A 25,866-nucleotide genomic window follows, 5' to 3' on the forward strand; every position below is an offset into this window, starting at 1 on the left:
GATCGTGACCTGAGCTAAAACCAAGACCTGGACACATAACCAACTGAGCCACCAGGTACCCCTGCCTTAAGCTCATTTAAACTCACAGCTATACTATGAGGGTACACGTGGTTATTATCCACATCCCGATGACTATGGACTGAGGCTCAGAGAGGTTAGGTAAGTTGCCTAAGGTGATACCAGCAGTACTCATTTTCTAGCATAACCCTAACGAAGTACAGGTGGTTTAAACAACAGAAATGTAATTTCTTACAGTTCAAAAAGTGCAAAATCAAGGTATCAGCAGAGTTGGTTGGATCCTTCCGAGGTCTGTGAGGTTAGTTAAGAACTGTTCCAGACCTCTCTCCTTGGCGGGTGGATGGACATTTCTACCAATGTTTCTTCACATTGTCTTCTCTCTGTGCATGTCTCTATGTCCACTTTCCTCTTTTTAGAAGAACACGGTCATGTTGGAGTAGAGCCCACCCTGGTGACCTCATTTTGACTGGTTTACCTCTGTAAAGACCCTGTCTCCAAACAAGGTCACATGCTGAGGTCTAGGGGATAGGTCTAAATGGAGGAATGGCGTGGTAGGCAGGGGTTAGCATAATTCAACCACTGCCACCAGCTAACAGTCATAGAGCTGGGGTTTCAGTCCCGCAGTGTGACCCTGGGCTCCAGGCTGTCAGTCTCCGCATTATGCTACCTAAACTGTGTCACAAGTTGAATCACATGAAATTACAATTTTGTGGGTCAGACACAGTTGAATATTGGCAGTATAATTCCACCTGACCTATTTCCAAATTCTATCATCCAGATCCAACTAGTCAGTTCTATCATCCTCTGGTGTGCCTGGCACTGAGGAATGAAGAATATCCCAGAAATAAGTAAATGTTCTATAACCTGGAGAGTTTACACTCTCTTAAGAATTTATACTTGTAATTCCATCTCTTAAGAAAGACAAGGCATAGGGGCACCTGGGTGGCTCGGTCGGTTAAGTGTCCAACTTTGGCTCAGGTCACGATCTCACAGTTTGTGAATTCGAGCCCCGTGTCAGGCTCTGTGCTGACAACTCATAGCCTGGAGCCTGCTTCAGATTCCGTGTCTCCTCTGCTCTCTGCCCCTCCCTCACTTGTGCTCTATCTCTGTCTGTCTCTCAAAAATAAATAAATGTAAAAAAAAAGAAAAAGAAAGACAGACAGACAAGGCATAAACATGCACACAAAACCCTTTGAACACATTATCAGTCATGGTACCAGGAAGTATCTGGCATTTTCTTCTGGAATCTCTAGTCTAATGAAAATGGCATTTTTGGACTTCATGACCAGACAGACATAGAAGCTTCTAGGTTTTCACAAATGTATTTATTAGGGCTCTCTGGTTATGAGTTAGAAATACTACCTCTATCCTGCTGACTTAGTCCAAGAAGGAGAACGTTCTCACCCAAACTTTGTGAATAATGTAGTCACTTTCAAAACTGAAGGTAATGAGGGGCGCCTGGGTGGCTCAGTTGGTTAAGCGTCCGACTTCGGTTCAGGTCATGATCTCACCGTTTGTGAGTTTGAGCCCCACGTCGGGCTCTGTGCTGATGGCTCAGAGCCTGGAGCCTGCTTCAGATTCTGTGTGTGTGTGTCTCTCTCTGACCCTCCCCTGCTCATACTGTCGCTCTCTCAGTAATAAATAAAACATTAAAAAAACAAAACAAAAACTAAAGGTAATGATTTCAGAATTGGAAGGTACATCATGAACAATGGTCAAGTCTAATTGCCCTTTTATGTAACTTACAAAGTTAAGTTTATTAAGTAAGCTTAATCTTGAAAAATGAGTGTATAGAGTAGCTTCAGGTGTCTATGGTGGCCTCTGTATATGTCCTATTGGTTTTTGATTTCCAAGATAGCTATTTCAACCCAGTTTTCTTTGTTTTTTGTATTGAGAAAGGCTTTTCTATAAATGTCTATTATATCATGTAAAACATTTTTCATTTTCCCTCCTTTAAAAATACTCGGCTTTTTTCACGGCTCTGTTCAGGAAAGGCCTTGTGACAACAGTAGCGATCTCACTGCACCGCCTCTGTAACAATCTCACTAACTTCTGTCTCTCTACCTGAACACCTTTGAGTCCCGCTGGCTTGCCCTGTGATGATATGTTGAAGCTTGGCAAAAGTACTAGGATTTTGCCTTAGATTGGGCTTATGTAAAAACTCCCATAGACTGGGTGGCTTAAGCAACAGACATTTATTTCTCATGGTCCCAGAGGCTAGGAGCTCTGAGAGCAAGGCACCTGCAGATTTGGTGTCTGGTGAGGCCCCTCTTCCTGGCTGGAAGCCAGTCATACCCTCCCATGGCAGAGGGAGGGGGGCCTCTGGTCTCTTCCTCTTCTTACAAGGGCGCATCTTGAGGGCTCCACCCTCACACCAGAGATTAGGATTTGCACATATGAATGTTTGTGGGGGGGATACAAATGTTCGGTCCATAGCAGATTCTGAAAAATCGGGAACCAACGACAAGTTCCCTCTACATTCTCATGAGTGTGTTCCTTTGGTTTTTAGGTGTTCCCACCCCAAGCCAAGAGATTCTCCGGCATACGCTGAACACGCTGGTGCGGGAGAGGAAGATCTACCCAACTCCGGATGGCTATTTCATCGTGACCCCGCAGACTTACTTCATCACTCCTTCTCTCATAAGAACTAACAGTAAATGGTACCATCTGGACGAGAGGATACCTGACAGGTCTCAGTGTACCTCCCCGCAACCCGGAACCATCACGCCCTCTGCCTCAGGCTGCGTCAGGGAAAGAACGTTGCCCAGAAACCACTGCGACTCTTGCCACTGCTGCAGAGAAGACGTGCATAGCATGCACGCCTCGACTCTGCAGAGGAGACCTGCCAAGGACTGCAAAGACCCCTACTGCCCCCCTTCACTCTGCCAGGCCCCCCCCACTGAAAAGAGCAAAAGTACCGTCAACTTTTCCTACAAGACAGAAACTCTCTCAAAACCTAAAGACGGGGAAAAGCAGTCCAAAAAATTTGGGCTGAAGTTATTCCGGCTAAGTTTTAAAAAAGATAAGACCAAACAGCTAGCCAATTTTTCTGCCCAGTTTCCTCCCGAGGAGTGGCCCCTGCGAGATGAAGACATGCCAACGACTATCCCGAGGGAGGTGGAGATGGAAATCATTAGGCGTATTAACCCGGACCTGACCGTGGAAAATGTCATGAGGCACACTGCACTGATGAAGAAACTTGAAGAAGAGAAAGCGCATCGGAGTAAAGCGGGGTCCTCGGCCCATCACAGCGGAAGAAGTAAAAAGAGTAGGACTCATCGAAAGTCCCACGGGAAGTCTCGGTCCCACAGCAAGACCCGGGTGTCTAAAGGAGACCCTTCAGACGGTTCTCATCTGGATATCCCAGGTGACAGAGAGTATGACTTCTGTGATCCTCTCACCAGGGCACCCAGGGAGGGCTGCTTCATCATTGAACACAAAGGAGATAACTTCATCATGCATAGTAACACGAACGTGATCGAGTCTCACTTCCCCATGACACCAGAATGGGATGTGTCCGGGGAACTGGCCAAAAGGAGAACTGAGATGCCTTTTCCTGAACCTTCCAGGGGAAGCTCCCATTCAAAAGTGCACCGAAGCCACAGCCATACCCAGGACCGGAGGTCCAGGAATGAGAGATCCAACAAAGCCAAGGAGAGATCCAGATCGATGGACAACTCAAAGGGCCCGCTGGGTGCTTCTTCCCTAGGGACCCCCGAAGACCTGGCCGAAGGCTGTAGCCAAGACGACCAAACCCCCAGCCAATCCTACATTGACGACAGTACGTTACGGCCTGCACAAGCGATTGGTCTTCCAAGGGCTCATGTTTCGTCCAGCAGCTATAAAGAGGTGTGCATTCCAGAAATAGTCGGTGGCGGCAAGGAGCTCTCCAGCGCTTGTAGCCTCTTGGAGCCGGGCAAAGCGCCTGAAAGCCTGCCGTCCCACGGGGAACTCAACTCTTGTCCAGCAAAATCAGCCACAGACGACTATTTCCAGTGCAACACCTCCAGTGAGACGGTCCTCACGGCACCATCGCCCCTGGGAAAGAATAAAGAGGATCATGACACTCTGACTCTGGCGGAAGGGGTGAAAAAGCTGCCTCTGTCCGATAGGCAAGCCCCACATTCTTCCAGGGAGCCCGTGGGGCACAAGGAGGAGTCCCCCAAAGGGCCAGGTGGGGGCCCGGCTGTTCCGGGCGTGGTGGCAGAAGGGATGGCCAACGGACGGCTCGTCCAGCACCACAGCGCGGAGCCCGGCAGCCTGGACAAGAGGAAAGAGATATTCAGCAAAGACACGCTGTTCAAACCGCTTCACAGCACCCTGTCTGTAAACAGCTATCACAAGTCGAGCCTGTCCCTCCTCAAGTCTCTCCCGAAGACCCCTGCTGACACACTGCCAGGCCGATGCGAGAAGCTGGAGCCGCCGCTGGGGACCTCGGTGGCCGCGGCCATGCCTGGTTCCCAGCGTCAGCAGGAGTCCGGGGGGAACCAGGAAGCCTCCTTTGACTATTACAACGTCTCTGACGACGACGACTCTGAGGAAGGGGCCAATAAAAACACGGAGGAGGAGAAAAACAGGGATGACGTGGGCACCATGCAGTGGCTCCTCGAGAGGGAGAAGGAAAGAGACTTACAGAGGAAATTCGAGAAGAACCTCACCCTCCTTGCCCCAAAAGAAAGCGACAGCAGCAGCACTCAGAGGGCCACCCACTCGGCGCGCCTCGACAGCATGGACAGCAGCAGCATCACCGTGGACAGTGGATTCAACTCCCCACGGTAGGGAGAGGCGCCTCTTCACACACACACACACACACACACACACACACACGCACGCACACGCGCACGCATCCCGGGCCTGGGGCTTGATGCAAATAACTTGAAGAGGTTCTGATTTCCCAGTTTTCGTTCTGTGAATGCGGGGGAAGGGGTGTGTGAGCTGTATCGGTAACACCCTGTTTCTGACTTCTCTTTCAGGAATTGAAACACAGGTTTCTGCAGCTGTAGAGATCACCAATCTGGACTGGTGGGTTGGCTCCCTCCCTCAGACTTGCATCAGGCCAGTCTAATAGGACCAACATTTTCCAGTATTTTTCTTCTGTGTGTATATTGCCCCCCAGTGCTGGTAAAAGAAGGGTGTTATTTTTGGTTTTTTAGGTCCTCAAAAATAGTAACTTTTTGAGTAGAATGAGTGGTTAGTAGTCAGTTGGGGGGCGGGTGTCAATTAGTTGACTCAAGGATGGGGGTCCCTCTAGTGGGAATGACAGATCCCAACACCTTTCCCGGGGCTCCGATGCCTGTTGCCACGGCAGCCCTGACTATGCACCCCCTTCCCCCCTTTGCTCATACACTTCAGACTCACAGAGAAATGGAACCTTGTATCTCTCGCAGAAAGATGAGGGGCCCTTGCTCCATTAGATCAAAACGTGTGCCCACGCTTTTCTGTCTCCTCCCGCAGAACTGATACAACCCATTTAGGCGCTCTAATTACAGCTGGCACTTCCGCAGAGGGTTAACAGCAGAGAGCGTGTAATGCCTGGCTGGCATGTCCAGCACACTAACGTGGTTCAGGGCTTAAGAAAGCAAAACAGAGTCTATGCAACTTCTTTTTTTCTCCTTAACTCTTCCTTCTCCTCAAAGGGCAACTGGGGACCTAATCCTTCTTCTAAATTCTACTCCAGATTGGTGACTCTGAGATGCAGAAATACTACTGACAGGTTGACATTTCTCATGAGTTGCGATTTCCCAAGATTCTACGATACATTTTATCATTTTAACAAGTACCCAGATATGATTACATGCTTCATATATTATTTTAATTATTACAAATTCAATGTAGTTCTGTTGTGATTTCACCTTAGTCTGGATAATTTGGGGATGGAGCATTCCCAAATCAGAATTGGGAATCGTTAATCTGTCTGTCCCATATTAGGCCTTTATTATTTCTTAAAGGGCTGGTTCTTGATTACGATGATGATGATTTTTGCCATGTAACCTTTTTCTCCCAAGTTAACAATTGTGTAGAAGTCTAATGTCTAAACAAACCACAGAGATGGTGCTGTGGCCAAAGAGAGTGTGAGGCCAGGAGCCCCACATCTCTACCTGTCCGTGAAGGAGCCCTAACTGACCTCAGGGGCCATGGCACTCTGAAAACTACTGGTCTACCTATTAATGGCTTTTCTAAAATATAGCTTTTGCTGAGTATTTTTTAAGTCCCGAATCAAATCAAATCAAATGTATAAATAGTTTTCTTTCTATTTCTGTCTTCTGCTCTTTTTTCCTCTTGAATTTCTAATCGTGGGCACAAGAGAGGCACTTTGAAGATCTGTAACTGATGGATAGATATTCAGAATCGTCACTTACGGAAGGGGTAATTTTGCCTGTACCTTATGTTCGACTGTTTCTTACCATATAGACTCTACCTGACCAGTGCTTAGCACACCACAGCTTTCAACCCAGCACAGTGCCCGCTTGGCCCCTGTACCTCCACAGAGGGAAGGCTGGTGCTCCAGAGATCATTGCTAAGAAGACGTTAAGAGTCGCTCAGTGGGTTTTAACTCAAAAGCCCACCAGCACATAATACTGAAAGGTTTTTGGTTTGGGAGCAGATAAACACATACTTTCATGAAATCGTTGAACCAGCCTCACCACAGAATCTATTGTTTTATCTCTAAATTTGAGATGCAGGATATAGAATTTACTAATGGGACTCTTTCTTGAAATAAGTTTTCTTTTCATTTCTTTCATAATGTACGTAAGGTTACACACATTGTTCTGGTAGGAAGTAAGATCTCTCTGAGGAGACAACTGTCTCACATTTAGGTACATGTCCATCCGCTCCTATTAGGGAGATTTTCTCTACAGGAATATGCTGACCGCCTGTAAACCTCACGCAGTTAGACAATCTACAGAACAATTCCAAATTTTGCCCCTTTCATATTTAATCTGTTGGCTAGAAGTTAGGTCAACACTTATTTACCATTTCTGTTTTTCAGCTGTATTTTCTGTACACCTCACTTGATTCGGTTGTTTTCTGATGCGTGAGGAGGGTCTGTGAAGGAGAATGGGTGAGTTACAGGGAGGTTTACTCTCCAGCATGAGGAGTGTTTTAGCCATAGAGCATTATGAGGCTGCTACCTCTCTACTGCCATGAGATACAGAAGTCTTAAGTGGGCCATCTATTCGAATCTTCCAGTACTTAAGTACTGGGCAACTAAGATCCAACAACAATAACAAACAAAAAAAGATAGACCAACCAAGGTGATGTCCACACTCCCAGCTTTCAGTCCTGGGAGGTCTAACATTGAACATGAAACATCTTGACCTAAAAAGCCTGCTATTCCAAACCTGAGGCCAAAAACTGGTTGATAAACACAAGGTGAAAATCAGGTAGCAAAGCCAGGGAAGGAGGTGTCTGCCTAATGCACCGTGGGAGTGCGTGCGTGCCTGGTGGCACGCAGGGCTGGGGGAGGGGGCTCTCTCAGCCAGGGCGCCGAGCCACACAGCGTCTTGGTTTTGCCTCTTCTGCTTATAAAATCCTGAAATCTTATTTTTAAGGTTGCCCTCCACTATGGCTTTCTTTTTTTCAAGAAAGTAAGAGCTTTTAGTCTGAGGAGTATTTTTACCGTCAGCTTTTTCAGGATGACACCCAGAACCCTCATGAATACTGCGTGCCCTGCACTCATGATTGTGGCAATAATGAGATCGATCCCTCTGGAGAAACTGGAGTGCTGTAGATATTTATCACTCTTAATGACTCCGGCCAGAGGCGGTCAGAGGCATCTCAGAGCCCAGACTACTCCCAACTTAGATGGTCTCTGATAGTGAGATGTGTTTACGGTGACTGGCACGCCTTCAAAGCCGGTTGAAAAGGGTTAAGCCGGTTTAAGGTCCTTTGGACCTTACAGTGCATTTTGCCCTAGAAAAGATGTCATTTAGTCATGTATGGATTCTGAAACCAACTCATCGTAGCTACTTAATTTGTTAGAGGCCAGGTGTACAACCGAAATAATGATATGTACCTAGCTTTTTAATGTACAGCTTCTTGGATGCGTATTTCTTCTTCACAGTCACCCTATGAGTAGGTGAATCCCATGACTCTCCCCATTTTAGAGGTGAGGAAATCAGGTACCATAAAAAGTTGCTATCACGATTAAGAATGAAACTGAAGAACATGTCAGGAAATCTTTGGGGTTCTCCATGTTGATTGTCCTTCTTCCTTCCTCCACCTGACCACGTGCTTCAACTATGGTACTAGAAAGCCACTGATGGGTTTTCTTAGGGAAGGTGTAAGGCAGATAAGTAGGTGAATCTAGCACTTTCCATCCCTTTAGTGCTGATGTTTTGGCATAGTCTTTAGGTATGCTCAGAACCACTGAGAGCACAACAAAAGAACTTGATTTACTTCTTGTGAACATATTAACCTCCTGGACACGCACTTTGCAGTCAAGAAAGGTCCAGTTGTCTTTTTTGGTAGTCGATGAACAAACTTCCTTTTAAACAGTTCCCTGTTTACCTGGCTCCTGGACGAGAAGCAAACTCAAGGTCACAAGGGGTTAGGATGAAATAATCCATTCTCTAGGAAGTGCTGCCAAACAACGTACAGGCATGTCGCGCCTTCCCAAAGCTTGCGTTCACAGCCCTTGGCTTGGACGAAAGACCCTATGTTAGTAATGATTTTTCCTCGGAAAGCAAGAATCTTCTTTGGATTTCTTTCGGTTCATAGAAACAGGTACTAATGTAGGTCTTCTGTAAAAGCGAAGAGGCATCAGTGCAAACAGTTGGAAAGCGACTGTATACTTTCAGAGCGATTTCGGCCTATGAAAGGTTTCATGGGAACATCCTACTGTAGATAGTGGGAAAAACCTGCATGGAGTTCAGACAGAAGTGCTGTTAATTCCGTACGGGAGTAGAAGAGAGGTGGTGAGGTCGTCCACTGCAGTAGTTGGACCCGTTGACTGATTTCGGCAGGCTGACATCAGGGATGGGGGCCAATTCTCATAGAATATTTTCTAAACTTTGAATCTGCCCAGTAGGATGGATGGATATTTTGAGTGTCCTTGTGGTTTCTTCAATCTCTTTATAAACTAAGCTTCTTACTACAGTTTTGAGGACCTTGAACACGGAACCTGTTCAGTTCCTATCAATCGGGCCAAGGAATCTTATTTCTAATGCTATTGCCCTACACACTTAAAATGTTAATGTTCCAAATCTCTTGGAACAATAAAATTCAAGAGTTTCTAACTTAGAAAAACTGAAAGAGAAATAGAAATACTAAAGCCTTTAAATCACTCTACTCTGAAAAAATAAAATATTTCTACCAAAGGGGAAGAGGGGATGTAAACTTCACAAATGAATGAGGAAACTCTGAGAGTCCTTTTCTGAAAATATAATGTATTTCCATGAAAGTGTTAAGATTGGAAACAGAGGTCCCAAGTGCTTTAAGAGGAATTGTATTCCCATCAGTGTGGCCGATTAGCTAATGGCATGCTTGAAGTCTAACCACAGTCAAGATCTGCTAATCAGGAATGAAAACAGAATCACTAGGGACAAAATTGAGTTTATTCAGGAGCAGGTTTTTCAATGAATTTCCAGCCTGAGATGAAGTCGTTACATATATGTATTTGGGAGGATTCTCTTCTCTGATGAATGTGATAGCCATCTAGCACATCAAATTTGGAAGCAGTTTCCTTGAATGGGAAGGGAAGGGCAAAACATTTTCAATGCAGTTAGCAGGATGAAAAGCCATCATTCGGGGTGCCATTTACTATAACATGTGTGTGAAAGCTTCTGGAGCCCACGCTGGAGGAGCATATGTGACTAATCAGTGTGAGATGGGGCATGTATGACATCATGAACCGACAGAGGAAATCCATTAACTACATCATTTGCTCTTCCTCTGGGGCTCCAGAGATAATTATTTGTGTTTAAAACAAAACAAAACAAACCCTTTTTACTCTTTTAGCACTCGGGAGAGCCTGGCTTCCAACACGTCAAGCATTGTTGAAAGTAACCGTCGTCAGAACGTTACCTTGAGCCCGGTGCACGGTGGGGCCGGACCGGCTTTCAGCTTCCGAGCAAGTACGGACCCCGCGACAAACGAAGCTGAGAAATTACAGAAACCTTCCAACTGCTTGCAGGCTTCTGTTACTAGTGTGTGACGGTCGCTCTGCTTCAGATATCCCGGCTCCTTCCAACACAGCCAAGTTTACGACACTGGGACTGATGTTTACATCTTGGGAAAGACGAGCATCTCGACCACAGTTTTTGTGTTTACTTAAACTGTGCTGCTAAGTAGGCTAGGGAAAAAAAAAAAAAAGAACAAAAATCTTTATTTCGGAGTATTGCTTTTCACATGTATGGCTCTGTAGCAACCGAATAGCAGTAGTAGGGGTGATATGTATACTTTTGCTTCACTAATTGTAACTGAGCACACAAAAGGAAAGTCTAGACACTGTAAGTGTGATATGCATTCCAATGTCATGAAGTTGCCAATTCCATTTTTAAATGCCACAGATGCGTGTTGCTCCCAGTCTGTGGTCAGAGGGTGCCACGGAACTGATCCTTGACACTTCCAAAAAAAAAAAAAAGAAAGGAAAAAAGAAGCATAAGCCACCACAAAATGTCCACAAATGCGAGGGTCCGCCTGGAGGGAGATCCATGTCAGACTGACCAGAAGGGACCCCAGCCCCTTTGTGTGTAAATTGGTCATGCACCGGTCATTTCTCACTGTGAGTTTTCGTGACACAATTTTTCAGGAGCCCGTGAAGTGTGTCAGAAGGGGTTGTGGTCGAAATTCTGGGAGTGTCTGTTTTCAGGATTTTGTTTTTACGTGTAACAGATGCTTGTCTGATTTTTTAACCTTCCATAATCACAAACAGGAATATAGGCCTTTGATTCTGAAGTGGACGAAGGAAGGGGACCCCCCAGCCTGGCTGGTGCACGGCACTGGGTGATCGAAGAGGGAAATGTGGACTCTTAACCGGTGTTAATCAAATATTTAAGGAAGATCATTTCCTCCTTGTGATACTTATGATGATCCTATCTTACTATAATAGATAATGATAATTAGTTTGTTTAAAAGCAAAATGTTCTTTGTGATACAAATGAAGAGTATGGCCTGGGGATGTTATTCTTTCTAATGGAAGGACATTAATCTATTTTATGTAGTTTTAAATAGAATGCCTAAATTAGGCTACGGGAGATCATTTTTAGTGGTTATAGGAAAGAGCAGATTTAGGGAGAGTTGAACTTCAGGCCTTTTATTCCTGGAAAGATATCTATAGAGAAAACTTTAAAAAATAATTTTTGATGAGAACTATACATGTGCCCACGTACTTACCAACAGAATGTGCTCATTCTGCAAGTACGGTATAATCCGAACTTGTACTCCCCTGAAATTTATCAGAATGACAATTATGCATACATGAACTATGCCAGAGTGATGTTTACAGATACTTTGTAACCAATTACAGGAGGCCGTTTTAGGTGGATGTATAGTTATCAGCCCAACTTATTTCAAAATGGTTTGTCAGCATTTGGCTTTGGTTTACAACGTCACCTTGAATACGAAAAAGACTCTAAGCATTAAAGGGATTACAAATGATCGGGCTCCACTTTACAGAAAAGAGACACTTCAAAGTTCCCCCCATTTTATTCTTTGAGAACCATGGGCTAAATGTGTAGATGACGAAAAGATATTTGCAGAAGGGTGACATAGGACACAAAGTCTGGCAGAAAGTTTTATTTAGTTTGGTGGCATGTGATGTTTGGAGCTGTATACCATAAAATAATATATCCAAAAATAAATCTAAAGTCATTCCACCTCAGACTTCAGTAAGCGGCATAAAAATGTGTGAAACATTTCTGCTTCAGCATTAGGTTCAATCAGTAGGGATCTGTTTAAAGAACACGGTCCTAGATATAGCTGGACTGATTCTTGAAACATATGGATACTCCCTCATGCATTTTCAGATATTTGCAAGTTGCATTGGGTCAAACTTGACTCATCAAGCTTAAGATACCTTTTTTTATGCTCATAATGAAACGTAAGCACGTTTCTTGGTAAGCCCCTATACCACTAAAATGCTTAAGTCAGTTGGCTTTGAATCTCATGCCTTATTTCTTCCAAGGCATGCCCTGATTGCCCAGAAATGAACTGTCTCATTGCTTAAATATGTCCAGAAGGAATGATAATGTATCTAATAGACTATACACAGAGTCCGTTTCCTTGGGGAGTTGTATAACCATACGGTTACTAAATTCTTCTAAATTCGTTTTTCTCCNTCATACTATCAGCTCATAAATAACGTAACCATTGAAACAATACATCAGCCTCTAGTTGATCCTCTGAAAGTGGCCATTATTATAATCAAATGCTGTGTGGACAGGAAAGAAAAGCATTACCCTTAAAGAGAAGCTTTAAAATATGACTTTATCAATAGTTCATAAGAAATAGGTTTACAGAAGACGGTATTCAAATAAAATGTGTATACTATTAGCCTGATGCTATTGGGGTAACGTGATTTTAAAAACAACCAGAAACTCCCTTAGACCTGGAGCCATTAGCGTAGAAAAGATGGGCTTTAAAGATGATACGATGTTAAGCAGACGTTCCGTGTGGAAATAGCCCCGTCTGAATCTAATCAGGATTCTCAGATGGGGGAGGAGTGAGGCGACAGGAAGCGTGTTACAGATGTGACCCGAGATGGTCCACGGCGAGCTTCTTGGTGACCACGTGCTCGGCCCGCACCAAGGTTGCCAGCACCCGTTTCCTCCCCCGCGCTGATAGCTTTGTGTTCCGTGGCTGCTTATCTAGTCTTTGCTTAGAGTTTCTCAGCTGAAAGGTTTACAAAGCTGAATCTGGTTGAATCTCTGTGTAGCGTTCAACTTTAAAGGGTCAACCCATCTGTCGGCATTTTGCACACGTATGTATTATTATGATACAGCATATTACTTTATGGTAATTTTTATTTTTACATAGAACTACCTCCATAAATTTGATGAAGCGGCAGCAGTGTGTTCAAGTGTATTGTTCAGAAAAGCAAAGTTGAAAACTTTCGTGAACATTCGGCCATGGCGTTCTGTGTGTGTGTCAGTGACTGCCCATGCGGGCTCGTGACTTTTTCATGGCCGTGGTTTTGTTTTACGGCATTATTTCGCTTTCAGATGTAAACCTGTCTCTCCTCTCTTTCCCACAAAAGCACACTTGATTTTGTTACGAGCGAAAGGAAGTTTAAATTTCTTGTCTTTCCACCCTACCCCCACCCCCCGCAAGCCCCCCGTTCTGCTAAGAGTTCTCTCTGGCCAAGAGCCGATCGGTAAACATAATTTAGCAAGCTCTTTACTCCTGTAAGAATCTGATTTGAATTCTAGGTTTTCAGTAACAGAAGTCACACCAGAAATGTGGACCGTGCCAGCTTTGAAGTACTTTGGGCCTCGCTGCCTTCACGCACACGCTACCATACCGAGCCCAAACTTCATTTTAATTAAAAGAGCAGTGCTGTGTACTCGCCACGTGTGTTAAATAATTTGTGTTCCATTTTCTCTATTTTGCACATCTCAGGGGACCTTAATGAGGATATGAAAAGGGGGTGCCACCAAATAGAGAAAACAAACACAAGAGCCGAATGGGGACCAAGCAGGATAAAAATACCAAATTACTGCTTCTCTGATGTGGTGAAGTACAAGTTCAGGAAGCATAAATTGAAAGTTAATCTGAAGTAACGATGATCTGAACACCAGCTGTTCCCAAGTCTCCCTTTCTTAGAGCCCAGCCAGCGGTTCGAAGATGTAAATTTAAATTATATCGCAATCGCCATGGGGAAGGAAAAAACCTGTTTGATGAAAAGGAAAGCACTGTGTGCTTTTTGAGGTTGGCACAGCTCTGTAAAACCCTACCCAGGACAAACCACTTATTGCCACCAAGTGTACTTGAAGATAAAGTTTTTAACTTAAATTATAGGCGTATTGCTCACAATCCAATAGTGAACCTATTTTGAAAAGTCCCACCATTTATAGCGTGGGTGGTATTCGGAGCTTGATTAAAAGCCAACAACAAACTATCGTGACTTTGCCCATTCATTTTGGGATCTCAAAGTGCTTCCAAAGCATTCAGATTGACAAACAATTAACAAAGCAGGTCCTATTTGTAATACCCATACTTGAAATGGACAAACAGAAGGAGTGACTTAAGATGACCCAGAAACTCAGTGGCAGCTACTGGTGATCTATTTTCTATCTGTTTGATAGACCGTCCTGAGAAATCACTAAACACAATGCTATTTTTTCTGATGTGTGCTAATAAAGTTGAAGAAAACAAATACAACTGTACACTTTTGTCCATTTTCATTCAAAAAGTTCAGGGCGTTTGGAATCCTACAAAACCCACCCAGTGCGGTCAGAGGCAGATCCCAGACATACACCCTTGTTTACAGTTTCATACTGGGCTTCTGTAAGTCCCGTGCTAAACACCATCTTTCAGGAACACGCGCTCCTGGCAATGGAAGGTGCTAAAATGGGAATCGTGATTTAAACCTTTATCTAAGTACTCTTCCCAGTGCTGCTTTGGGCACGATAGAAATTCAGTACAATATATTGAGTCCTACTGGAAGAATCTGGATTTCCCAGGGAGCTTATCTAGTTCTAAGTGTTTTCTCAAACTGGGAGATATCAGATCCTTGCTGGGGAACCTTCCCCATTGCCACGGGCCAGTCCCAGAACCAGCCAGCAGCACGCTGTCAGGCGACAGCGGACCCCAAGCAGAAGTGATCCTGTCCTTTCCTGTCCTCNGCAAGTGTTTGGGGCTCAAGGAAGCCAGGACACGGGAAGAACGAATGCAAAAGCATGGAAACCATTGTTTTGCTTTGGGTTACTAAAATATGGGCAGGAAGGAGATTACGATCGGTCTGATCTTTGCCAAGTAAGATAAAAGAATCAGCTGTCACTCCGTCATTCTCCCAGAAGGTTCTACAGTTTTAAGGATACATCCGGTATTTTCCGATAGATTTTTATTTAGGAGACATTTCATAAATTTATATATACGAAAAAATTCATGATTAAATCTCCTGGCATGTTGAAATAGGCCTTGGTATCTCCCTGAGTGAGTTACTCTCTGCGTCGTCTTCAGCAGCATCCCATAGAGATTCCCCCGTGATTGCGCCTCCAACACATAATCCTGTGTTTGTACAGTTGTTCTCTGACTTGCAGTTGCTGATTTGCAAGGTTGAAAATTCTACAAGGCTCATGGGGGACTAAACCTTCTTATGATTGTATATTATCAGTTACAGGGCTTTAATTGCTCATTGTTGGCTTCAAATGTGAACGCACACACACATACGCACGCGCACGCGCACACCCTGCCAGCGAGGGAAGGGGGAGTTTCACAAGTGAGGCAGCAGTGACTCTGGAAGCAAATGTAAGGCTAGAGGCTTGGCTGGTCGGCGTACAGCGCCTATGCCTCCCTGTCCAGGGGCTGACCTTGGCACCCCCGTTCCTTGCTCCCACCAAAAAGAGGTACCAAATCTGAGATCCGAGAACCCCTCCAGTGTCCGTCCTCTGCAGTCACGGAAAATTCTCAGCAGCTCCTTGCCTGCCTTTCCTCGGAGGTCCTCCCTCCCTGCCTCTTCCCATTCCCCCGCCTAGATACCGACACACGACCACGGTTTCCACACTGGAAGGGCAAAATAGTGTGCGATATTGTGCACACGTGATGGCTTAGGACTAGGGCTGCCCTGAGGTCACCTTCATGTAAGTACTGACAGCTACAAATTAAGGTCCGTAGAGTAGTTGACATAGATACTACTTTCTAGAAGAGAATTAAGTTTCAACGTTAAGTTTAAAGGGATCATAATTCTGCAGGTATCTTTCTCTGAGTGACTGAATGTGACTATTGCATTAGGGTAAATGAATTAAGAAGTGCAAGTGGGATTTACTGTATGTTAGAAAGGAGTTTTGCAGCCAAGACTGCCTTGAATAAAATGTGTTTGCACTGAAAAAAAAAAAACTTTAAATTACTTGGTCTCTGGTTGCTGTAAAGGTCATCCAAGATGGATGTTCTGTTTATATTGTATAGTATTTCATATGAAATAATTACAGTTCATGAAATGTCTTCCCTAATGTTACTGATTTATGACAGCACATTTGTAACATGGTTTTTATTGTGCCGGTGTGCCATATTGTAAATGATGATGACTGTCATGCTTAGTATAATAACTTAAAAGGAAAAAAAAGCACAGGGATTTTTTGTAAGTCTATATTTGAAAGTCCCTCCATATGGTAATATTGTGTTCATGTTGTTTATGTAGTGTTGTGTGAAATATCCATTTTGGATTGTGTTACTTTTTAAGATATTAAATAACATTTGGTTATATGTCTAAGTGGATTTTTTTTTTGGTGCTGGAGCGAAAATACTTGAGGTGAGACCAATTTCTTGCTCTCCTCAGTTAATAGGAGTTTGTAACAAAACTTGTCTTGCAGTCTTTGTGATCAGAGCTTTTGAATGACGGCAACGGAACAGGGAAATATCTAATCAGAATCTTTTCCCAGGAATGTCGAAAAAGACACATTTGGGGGCAGCTATTCAAATCTGAGAGTCAGGCTGAGAGACACAAAGAATGGCATCTTCTGTGAGATTAGAAAGCAGTGTGGTTGGTTTGTGTCATTGGCCCTCAAACCACAGTTTCTGTCCCCAAATAAACGCGATCTCCTTGCCCGTGAGCGCCCGGCGTCTAGTCACATATTCCCGGGGCGCTTACAGGAGCCCGGAACTCCTCCGTGCCTCACTGCCTTCTTCAGGCTCTGTTAGATACCTTTTGGCAGTCCACGTGGTAAACCTTTGACCTTGGAGAACAGATTCCCTTTTTTCAAGCCCAAAGTAATCTTCCGTCAAGCAGACGATGCAGTTAGGCAGCAGTACTGGTAGTCAGAAACAACTGGAAGCTGTAACGTGGAGCCTGATTTTCTTGTAAAGGCAATTTCCCGAAGCAGACCTCCAGTGACAGAGTCCTTTGGGTAAGTGTGGGGAACCCAAGGTGACCGCTCTGAAGGACAGGTCCTATTTTAGTTTGTCCGTGTATAGTTTACACTGTCCCCGTTCAGACACCCCATTCTTCAAGCACAAAGTTAGGAAGAGCTAGGGCCCTGAAATAATAGAGGTGTTTGCGCATTGCCTTCAGAGCGAGCCAGGAAGCCAGACACATGGAGGAAATGTGACTTCAGAATATGGAAGGCAGGATTCTGACTCCTTTGAGAGAATGGTCGCAGTTCATAAAAATCTTTTCTTTCCAAAGGAAACGGTATGGCTTTCACTTATTTTTAAGTGTTTAGAGTGGTGGGATTTTTTTTTTTCCTCCATAAAGTAAAGCCAAGCAGGGTACTCAGTCGTGCCTCCTGCCCTTTAACAGCTGTGAAATCGAGAGCCACTGAATAATAAAAAGAAGGTATTCACCTGACTTTAATAATTTATTTAACTGTGAAATCGTACCCCTACTGTGGGGATACTTGGATTTCATGATATTCCCCCTGTTTGGGCCCAGTGGCTCCAGACTTTTCCTATAAAGCAAATAGTTAATCGTGTAACACATGGACTAAGTGTGTGTGATGAATAGTTAGAGGCCGCATTGCACCAGACAGCAGTTCCAAGAAAAATCAAGGCACCTGCACCCAAGATAGGCTGAGTGGGGTTTTCTGGTGAATCTTCTTAAAAGAATTGCATTCGAAGTGCAATGTCAACAGCAAGAGGCAGATACAATGCATTGAACAAGAGAGGTCAGCTCAGAGGCGCTAATGTGGAATCGCAAGGAGAAAACAGAACTGCTGATGTTCAATGAAGAGCAAATTCTCCCCTTCTCAGATCTGGGACTTTGCGGCTAGTATCGGTGGCTTCAGTGGAGTGAAGGCTGGACTTCAAACCAGCCTTGGCCTATCCAGGTGACCCTTAGATGGTTTGTTAGGCAGCCCCAAATTGCACCCAGCTCGCTCCTCCCAGGTCACGTCTCCCCTGTTTCTCTCGCCGTGTTGTGAGGTTCTTTGCAGTATTTTTCTTTCCTGTTTCCTTGGGTTCATTTTACTTTATTACTCTTTTCTCTACATTTATCCAAGAATTTTTGTTTGCTTCTTTGTAGTTATGCTTTCTTGTCTGATGTTTGGACTCCTTCCTGGTCTCAATTATTTATATAAAATCTATAATTCTATATTTTTAATTTTAAGTTATATATTAATCATACATACTCATATAATATCTATTATATATACTACAGATACAAGATGCATGCATTATAATGTATAATATATGATGTTATATATATAATCTGTATGTAGCTACGGTTGATAACTAGTATTTTTAATTTTGTATTTATATTGCCCTGCCCTCCTTGGATCCACAAGCCACTGTCATCCGTCAGTCTCACCTCCACTCACCTTTGCACTGAAAGCTTTTTGTTCTCCAGCACTTGGATAGAATCTACCACCAGCTGATTCATCAAAGATCTGATAAATCACCGGCAGCTTCCAGAGATGAGAGATAGATGATAGATATTGCATTAGACCAAAGATCTCTGTATTGTTATAGTCTACAAATGGCAATGAACAAAAAGATATCATGCCAGAGAATATAGGTTGACTTCTGTATGACTCCCTTTTAATGTTGTGTTGAGAATTGATGATCTTGGGAAATAATCTTTGAATATTTTTATAGCTATGCTTCAAGCCAGCATCTATCATTCTTTACTATACCTTNCTTGTGGTTTGTGGGTTCAAGCCCCTCATCAGGCTTTCTGCTGACAGCTCAGAGGCTGGAGCCTGCTTCAGATGCTGTGTCTCCCTTTCTCTCTGCCCCTCCCCTGCTCACGCTCTCTCTCTCTCTCAAAAATAAATAAACAGAAAAAATTTTTAAGTTAATAACAGGTCAGTGGTTTCTAGTATTTAAAACCTCATTCTCAAATATCTTCCACCAAGGTAACATTTCCCCATTCGCCATCCCCCTAGACTGTGAAGGTGTCAGCGGTCTGTCTGTCCTAACCATGGGAGCTTCGTGATGTCTGCTAACTGTTGACAAGACACGCGGCAGGTTAACAAATATTAAATGGATTGGAGATGACACAGTTTTGTGGGGTTTTTCCTTTTTCCCTTCCTATGATTTCATGGCAGTTCATAAGACTTCTGAGTTGAATGTCAAAGGGTCAGTATTCAGATGCAGAAGGTATTGGGATTCCCAGCGACACAGTGGCCTTGGAGACAAAAGATTCCAGATTCCACTTCCGCAGTTAGTGTCCTCCGTGTCTCCTTCAGGCTATCAAAGGGACCAAAGTGGGTGGAGTACGGGGTGCCAGCTGGCCTCTTCAGTCAGGCAAATGGGTATGATAGAGGCTGTCTTTCACAAGTGACTTTTGTTCTAGCCAGTCGATCCGGAGAATCACCAGTGCTTACGCTTCCCTAAAGATTTCGGCAGTCGGAATATTTTGTGGAGAGCTTACTGAGAGTGAGGCATTTCCACTGCGTTTTTAAAGCAGACATTTTAGAACAGCTTTAGAATTACAGAATTACTGTGACAGCGGTGGAAAGAGTTCTTATGTAGCCCATACCCAGTGTCCCCTGTCATTAACATCCCACAGCATATGGTACAGTGCTTGCGATTAATGAACCAATATTGAAATGTTATTGTTAGCTAAAGCAGCACTTGATTCAGATTTCCTCAATGTGTCCCTACTGTCATGGAGCCCAGCCTGGATACCACATTACATTTCGTCACTGTGTGTCTTTAGTCTCCTCTGGTCTGAGACGGTTTCTGATACTCTCTCTGTTTTTGATGACCTGGACAGTTGTGAAGCGTATGGGTCAGGAATTTTGTACAAGGTCCCTCCCTTTAGGCATGTCCTCCGCTTTTCTCATGGCCAGGCTGGAGTTCTGTGTGATTGGGAGGGGATCATAGAGGTAGGGTGCCATTCTCCTCATACCGGATCAAGAGTGAACACTCTCCATGTGTCTTATCACTGTTGAGTTTAACTATCACCTCGCTTGAGATAACAGTTGTCAGGTTTCTGTGCTGCAAAGTTACTGTTTTCAGCTTCCGTACTGTACTCTTTGGAAGAAAGTCTGTATACTCAGCTCACACTTAAGGAACGAGGACTTAAACGCTCCATCTCTTACGGCGGAGTATCTAAAGAGATTACTTGGAACTCTTCTGTGCATGTTTGTCTCTTCTTCCCCATTTACTTCTTCAGTCATCTATTCCCATCAGTATAGACTCATGGATATTCATTTTATACTGGGGGTTATAGTCCATCACTACTTTATGTTATTCCTCGAATTTTTCCAGCAGATGCCATTGTCTGCTGTTTTGGTGGGCTTCTTTGACATACCTTCATTATTGCAGTTGATGGTTTACTTGGTTTTGAGCACTTTTTTTTTTTCTAGGAGAGAGAGAGAGAGAAACAGCGTGAGCAGGGGAGGGTCAGAGAGAGAGGGAGACACAGACTCTGAAATAGGCTCCAGGCTCTGAGCTGGCAGTCAGCACAGAGCCCGACGCGGGGCCCGAACCCACGAACCGTGAGATCATGACCTAAGCGAAAGTCGGACGCTTAACCGACTAAGCCACCCAGGCGCCCAGGTTTTGAGCACTTCTTAACTTTCCGGCACCGTAAGATGCTCTAGGCTTATCGTGTATGTACCGCCCCAGGCTTGGAATGAGTCACTTCTCCGAGGAGCCCTGGTTTCTTTTACTGGATGGCATTAGAAAACAAGATCTAGCGGTAGTAGGCATGCCCACTACTGCGGGAGAGCCATTATTTCTAGGACCTCTCTGCTGACACAGCCAGGAGATACAGGTGTGTGTGCACTAATCTTTGTATATGCGTGTCTAGAAATATTTCCATCCGTAACCATCTGTATCTCTGGGAAGCTAAAGGTGGGTTTTTCTTGATGTATACAACTCTAATCTGTTACTGTACAGATCATTGTAGCCCCCTGCTACAATGATCTGTACAGTAACAGATTAGAGTACTCCAGCAGTGAGAAACCTAGCTCTCAACATCATTATTTACTCAGTTGTTCAATGGCAGTATCCATGGAGACCAGTTCATCCATTGCATTTTATAAATCTGATTAGGTAACCAGTGGATGAGCATGGAAGTAAAAAAAAAAAAAAAAAAAAAAAAAAAGATGGAACGTTTCTCAACTTACCCTAAGTAGGTGGCTTACTTAATGTGACAGCACAGTGAAAACCACAAACTTATTTGGTCTGATGGGATTGTTCTAGAAATTTTAAGGTTCAGAGGGGAAGAAGCCATTACTGATAATACTTAATGTGTCTCTTTGTTCGTGTCACTCGGTCAGTGCTTGGAGGGAGAGTGGTGAGCTGACGAGTAGCAGCAGCACGTGTTTGGTAAGCCCCGCCCCTTCTCTCCACTTCCAGTCTCTGCGTATCGAAACTGTAACCACATTTCAAGGTGCAGATCAAATGCCTTCTCTTTCACAAGGGCTCCCCTGAACACCCCTCTCTACTCCCGCGCCCTGACAACATACGGCCTCTTTCCCTTTCTTACAGTACGACGTTTATCATTCCCAGCTGTGTGTTCTCAGTCTGTGTCTTCAAGTCAGGACCTCAGACTCCTGCCGGAGACCATGACCCCAGCTAAACAATTCATGCCACTTTTATGCTACCTCCTCCTGTCATTTTTTTCTCAGTGGCCCTTAAGAGCTCTGAGGTTGGCAGCAGACTCGGCTGTGCGAGCAGTGGGCCCTGTGTGATTCTCCCAGCAGGATTTCAGACCCGTTGAGCACTTGGCTCTGGCCAGCCTCGAACCTAGGCCGCCTTCTGGAAACGTGCTCGCCGGCCGCCGTGCTCTGCCTCAGTGGATCTTCTCTCTCTCAAAAGAAAACCAGCAAGTAAGGTTTGGCTTTGGAGATGCCAGAAAGCTGTTAAGCGATTCAAAGTTGAGTGGGGAGCTTTAGTCCCTTCTTGGGGTTGAATATGCTGTGGAACCCGCTCCTCCGGTCCAGGGCTGTGACCCCAGAACCATGGGGTCCCTACTCGGTGCTTGCAAAGATGAGGGAGCAGTTAAAAGAGGTGGTCAAGAGCCGTGAGTCTGCCGGGCAGGGGAAGCCACTGGCCACGTGTGCAAGAGGCAGACCTTGCTCCCCGAGTGTGTGGTCTGCCTGTGTCTCCGTGTCTCTGAGGCTGTGTTTCGGCAGGGCTCCCCAAAGCGGTGGGAGTATTTATGACCATGGTCCCCAGTATGTTTCCTTTTAACCATATCTTCAATCTAAGATGGCTATTGTTTATGAAAACTTTCCATTGAAGTCAAACAAAAAATGTATTTCCTCTATCGTGATTTTTTTCCCCAATCTTAGCCACGTTTTTCTGTTTCTTGTCTTTCTTCCCCCGATCTCCTGCTCCTTCCCTTTCTGCATCTGTGAGATTTTGACTACAGCTAATTTTTCATTTTTTTTTAATTTTAACGTTTTATTTATTTCTGAGAGAGAGAGACAGCATGAGCAGGGGAGGATCAGAGAGAGAGGGAAGTACAGAATCTGAAACAGGCTCCAGGCTCTGAGCTAGCTGTCAGCACAGAGTCCGATGTGGGGCTCTAACCCACGAACCGTGAGATCACGACCTGAGCCGAAGTCGGACCCTCAACCGACTGAGCCACCCAGGCGCCCCGCTAATTTTTCATTTTAATCTTCTCATTCCCACCCCCACCCGCCCTCTCACATGCTTTTAAAACACGTCCTTGGTTTTGATTTCTTGGTTACCTTTTTCTTATCTTCCCACAACAGTGTCCCTAGCTGTGGCTAACTCATTTAGTAGCTGTTCCGTGGGTAGTTTAAAAGCTTAACCAGGGAGTTGTACTAAGAAACTACTTGCTATTACTTCCAAATACTCAGGTTAGCTGGGAAAAAATTAAAAAACAGAAAAAGTCTTGCCCTGGGTTGACATGACACTAAAAATCTCCCCAGCTCTAGTTTACCTGCAGTGTTGGGGGTGGTGTCTTCAGCGGAAGTGTTTGCAGTGATGTTTTCCTCTGGGTGCCAGGACTGGAGCCCTGTCCTCGGGTGTGGTTCGGGTCAGGGTGAACTGAATGACTAATGAAGTCAAGTTCTCAGTAGGAGACATGGTGTCCCATAGTGTCTGCCAAATCCACGCTTGAAGCTCTTGCCTCTAGGAATATACACCTCTTTAGTTCTCTGCACGCTCCAAGTTTTCTACGATAAGCACCTATTATGTGAGCGTCAGAACACTGTTTAAGAATGCAGTAAATGCCATGCATCATCTGTGTCATTATTTCCTTTCTGGCCGCCTCATCTCAGACGAGTGCTAAACTGTAGATTTCTCTTTAGTCTAAGAAGGCTTGTTAACTTTTCCAGCTACAGATCAATGTGCTTCTCTCTTTCCGGAGCAAAAAAATGTTCTCCTGGTCTCACTAAAGTGCAATCCAAAATTTCACCATTACAAGGTAGGGTTAAGAGGGGAAAAAAACTAGGATTAAAGGTAAGAGGTGTTTTTTGGGTACTGAGTAAAAGCCATACTGAAGGGGAGACCAGTGAATCCTTCGTAGCCATGATAAGCTTGTGCATTATTTGTTCTCCTTACTCGTTACTTTAAACTTAAACGTTCTTCCCAAATGATCTGTCACAATGCACTTATTCTTCCTCAGAATCTATGTGGGAATCTTTGGATCGTCCTTTCTGTGCTTGGAAATCTAGTGATTGTCAATTTGTGTAGTGCTTAGCCGTATCATAATTTGTAATACATCTATCTAAATCATAGACTTTAAAAAATATTGCCCCCCCAGAAGGTGGTCCATTAAAGAGGATGCATTTTCAAATTTAGGGCCCACTGTTGTAGACCGTTTTTGTTTTGTTGCTATAGACTAGGTTTTTGCAAAGCTGGCTGAATGAAGTTTAAAATTTAGTAGTACCCTTGGGGCGCCTGGGTGGCTTAGTCGGTTGAGCGTCCGACTTTCGCTTAGGTCATGATCTCGCGGTTCGTGGGTTCGAGCCCCGCGTCGGGCTCTGTGCTGACTGCCAGCTCAGAGCCTGGAGCCTGTTTCAGTCTGTGACTCCCTCTCTCTCTGACCCTCCCCTGCTCATGCTGTTTCTCTCTCTCTCTCCTAGAAATAAATAAAAATATAAAAAAAAATAAAATAAAATAAAATAAAATTTAGTAGTACCCTGAATACTGCTGCTCTAAATTCAGAAACTAGTAATACGCTATTTGAGGAAGGAACCCAAGTCAGAAGAAAGGTTAAACACAGATATACCTGCATGTACTGTAATATCATTTGAATATTAATTTTGATACAGCAGGTGTTTTGAGCAGCGATTGTTCATTGCTTTCATCTTGGCAGCACAGCATCCCAGGGAGCCCTAGGAGCACAAAGGGAAAGACGATCGCCGCCTTCTAGAAGCCAAGGTCGCCCCTACACCTGGAAAAGCAGCAATGCAACCAGGCTGCGCAGTGTTCACGGTGGCGTGGGAAAGCGTGTCCCCACCGGAGCAGCCCCAGGGCCCAGAACCACCCCACCTGCTTACCCCCGTGGCACCGGGCAGCCAGCCTCTCTCATCTGACCTCTGAGGTCCAGCATCATGGTCTGTTAGGAAAATGGAGATAGATTCTGCCTTCTCCCCTCACAGCGGCGACTGTGAGGATTACGATTCCATGAGACCCAGGGAAACCACACCAGGTGCAAAAGCAGTGCTGTGTTATGGTGCGGGTGCAGAGAAAATGGTGCACTATTGTCAAAGTATTCTGGCAGATGGGCTCTTTTATTACTTTTTAAATATTTTTTCAAGTTTATTATTTTGGGAGAGAGAGGAAGAGAGAAAGCACAAGTGGGAGGTGGGCAGAGAGAAGGGGAGAGGAGAAGAATCCCAAGCAGGCTCAAGGAGCCCAATGTGGGACTCGAACCCATGAACCATGAGATCATGACCCAAGCCGAAGTCAAAAGTTGGATGCTTAACCAACTGAGCCACCCAGGTGCCCCCTGGCAGACAGATTCTCACAATCAGGATTTATTTATTTATTTAAAAAAAAAATTTTTTTTTTTTTCACAATCAGGATTTAAGCTGGACCTTTAAAGAATGTAAGGACGGAGGGGTCTGAAGACTATTCCGGGCATGTTAAAAGCAGGAGTGGCAAAGATATATTTGCAAGACAGACCGTATATATAATTCATCTTCCTTTAGACTTAATGTTTATCATCATAAATGCTGTGAGTGTATGTGGGGGAAGGGGGGCTAACATTACATGTAAATTTTCAAACATGACGTTGCTGCGTAACGTTAAAACCCATCACGGGAAGGCGCCACCCTGGAAGTTTGTCATGTGCTGTTCTCTATGCCTGTGTCTACAGACAGAGCCACCATTTATCCTTGCTTCCAATTACCGTCTTAGGTCTAACTCTGAACAGTAAGCCCCATCTTAGCCCATGCCCCTCCAGTCATTTGAACACTTGTGTTCTTTGCTTTCCTTCCCTTTCCCGTGTACACACACGCGTGCCTGCAGCTGGGTGACAAGGGTCCTGAAGTGGGGAGGGTCTTTTGATCATGCGCCTCGCAGAGCCTGGCAGGATGGAGTGTCCGCGTTGGCGCAATGGTGTGATGCCAATCGGCTGTTCTTCGTCCTTAGTATTGGCGTGGTCGCTGCCTCCAACAGTCAAAACACTGTCGTTGACCCACTTGCAGTTCTATCGGTAGGTTTCAAAGTGTCCTTCACAAGTAATACACTTGCACTTGGGTAGAGAAAAAGGCAAATGTATTTCTGAGACTTCTGAAGAATCTGTAATGTTGTGCTGAGTTACCACATCATAGTCATTAATGTAAAGATGCCGGGATCTTACTGTGTTTTGTTCGATTT

General features: G+C 44.6%; 1 protein-coding gene across 2 annotated transcripts in view; it reads left to right on the forward strand.

Annotated features, from left to right (window-relative positions):
* Nucleotides 1-12,292, forward strand: part of STOX2 (storkhead box 2) — a 109,444-nt gene extending 97,152 nt beyond the window's left edge. Inside the window, exons 3-4 of one of the 2 annotated variants that reach the window (XM_077761956.1) lie at nucleotides 2,528-4,793; nucleotides 9,979-12,292. In XM_077761956.1, the coding sequence (XP_077618082.1) occupies nucleotides 2,528-4,793; nucleotides 9,979-10,174 (2,462 nt within the window). In that variant the 3' untranslated portion in view covers nucleotides 10,175-12,292. Of the gene's footprint in view, nucleotides 1-2,527; nucleotides 4,798-9,978 lie in introns of those variants that run through there. The other variant, XM_077761961.1, reaches the window with a different exon arrangement.
* Nucleotides 12,293-25,866: the final 13,574 nt, after the last annotated feature.

This window comes from Crocuta crocuta, unplaced genomic scaffold, assembly GCF_008692635.1.
Source record: "Crocuta crocuta isolate KB4526 unplaced genomic scaffold, BGI_CrCroc_1.0 scaffold90, whole genome shotgun sequence".
NCBI lineage: Eukaryota > Metazoa > Chordata > Mammalia > Carnivora > Hyaenidae > Crocuta > Crocuta crocuta.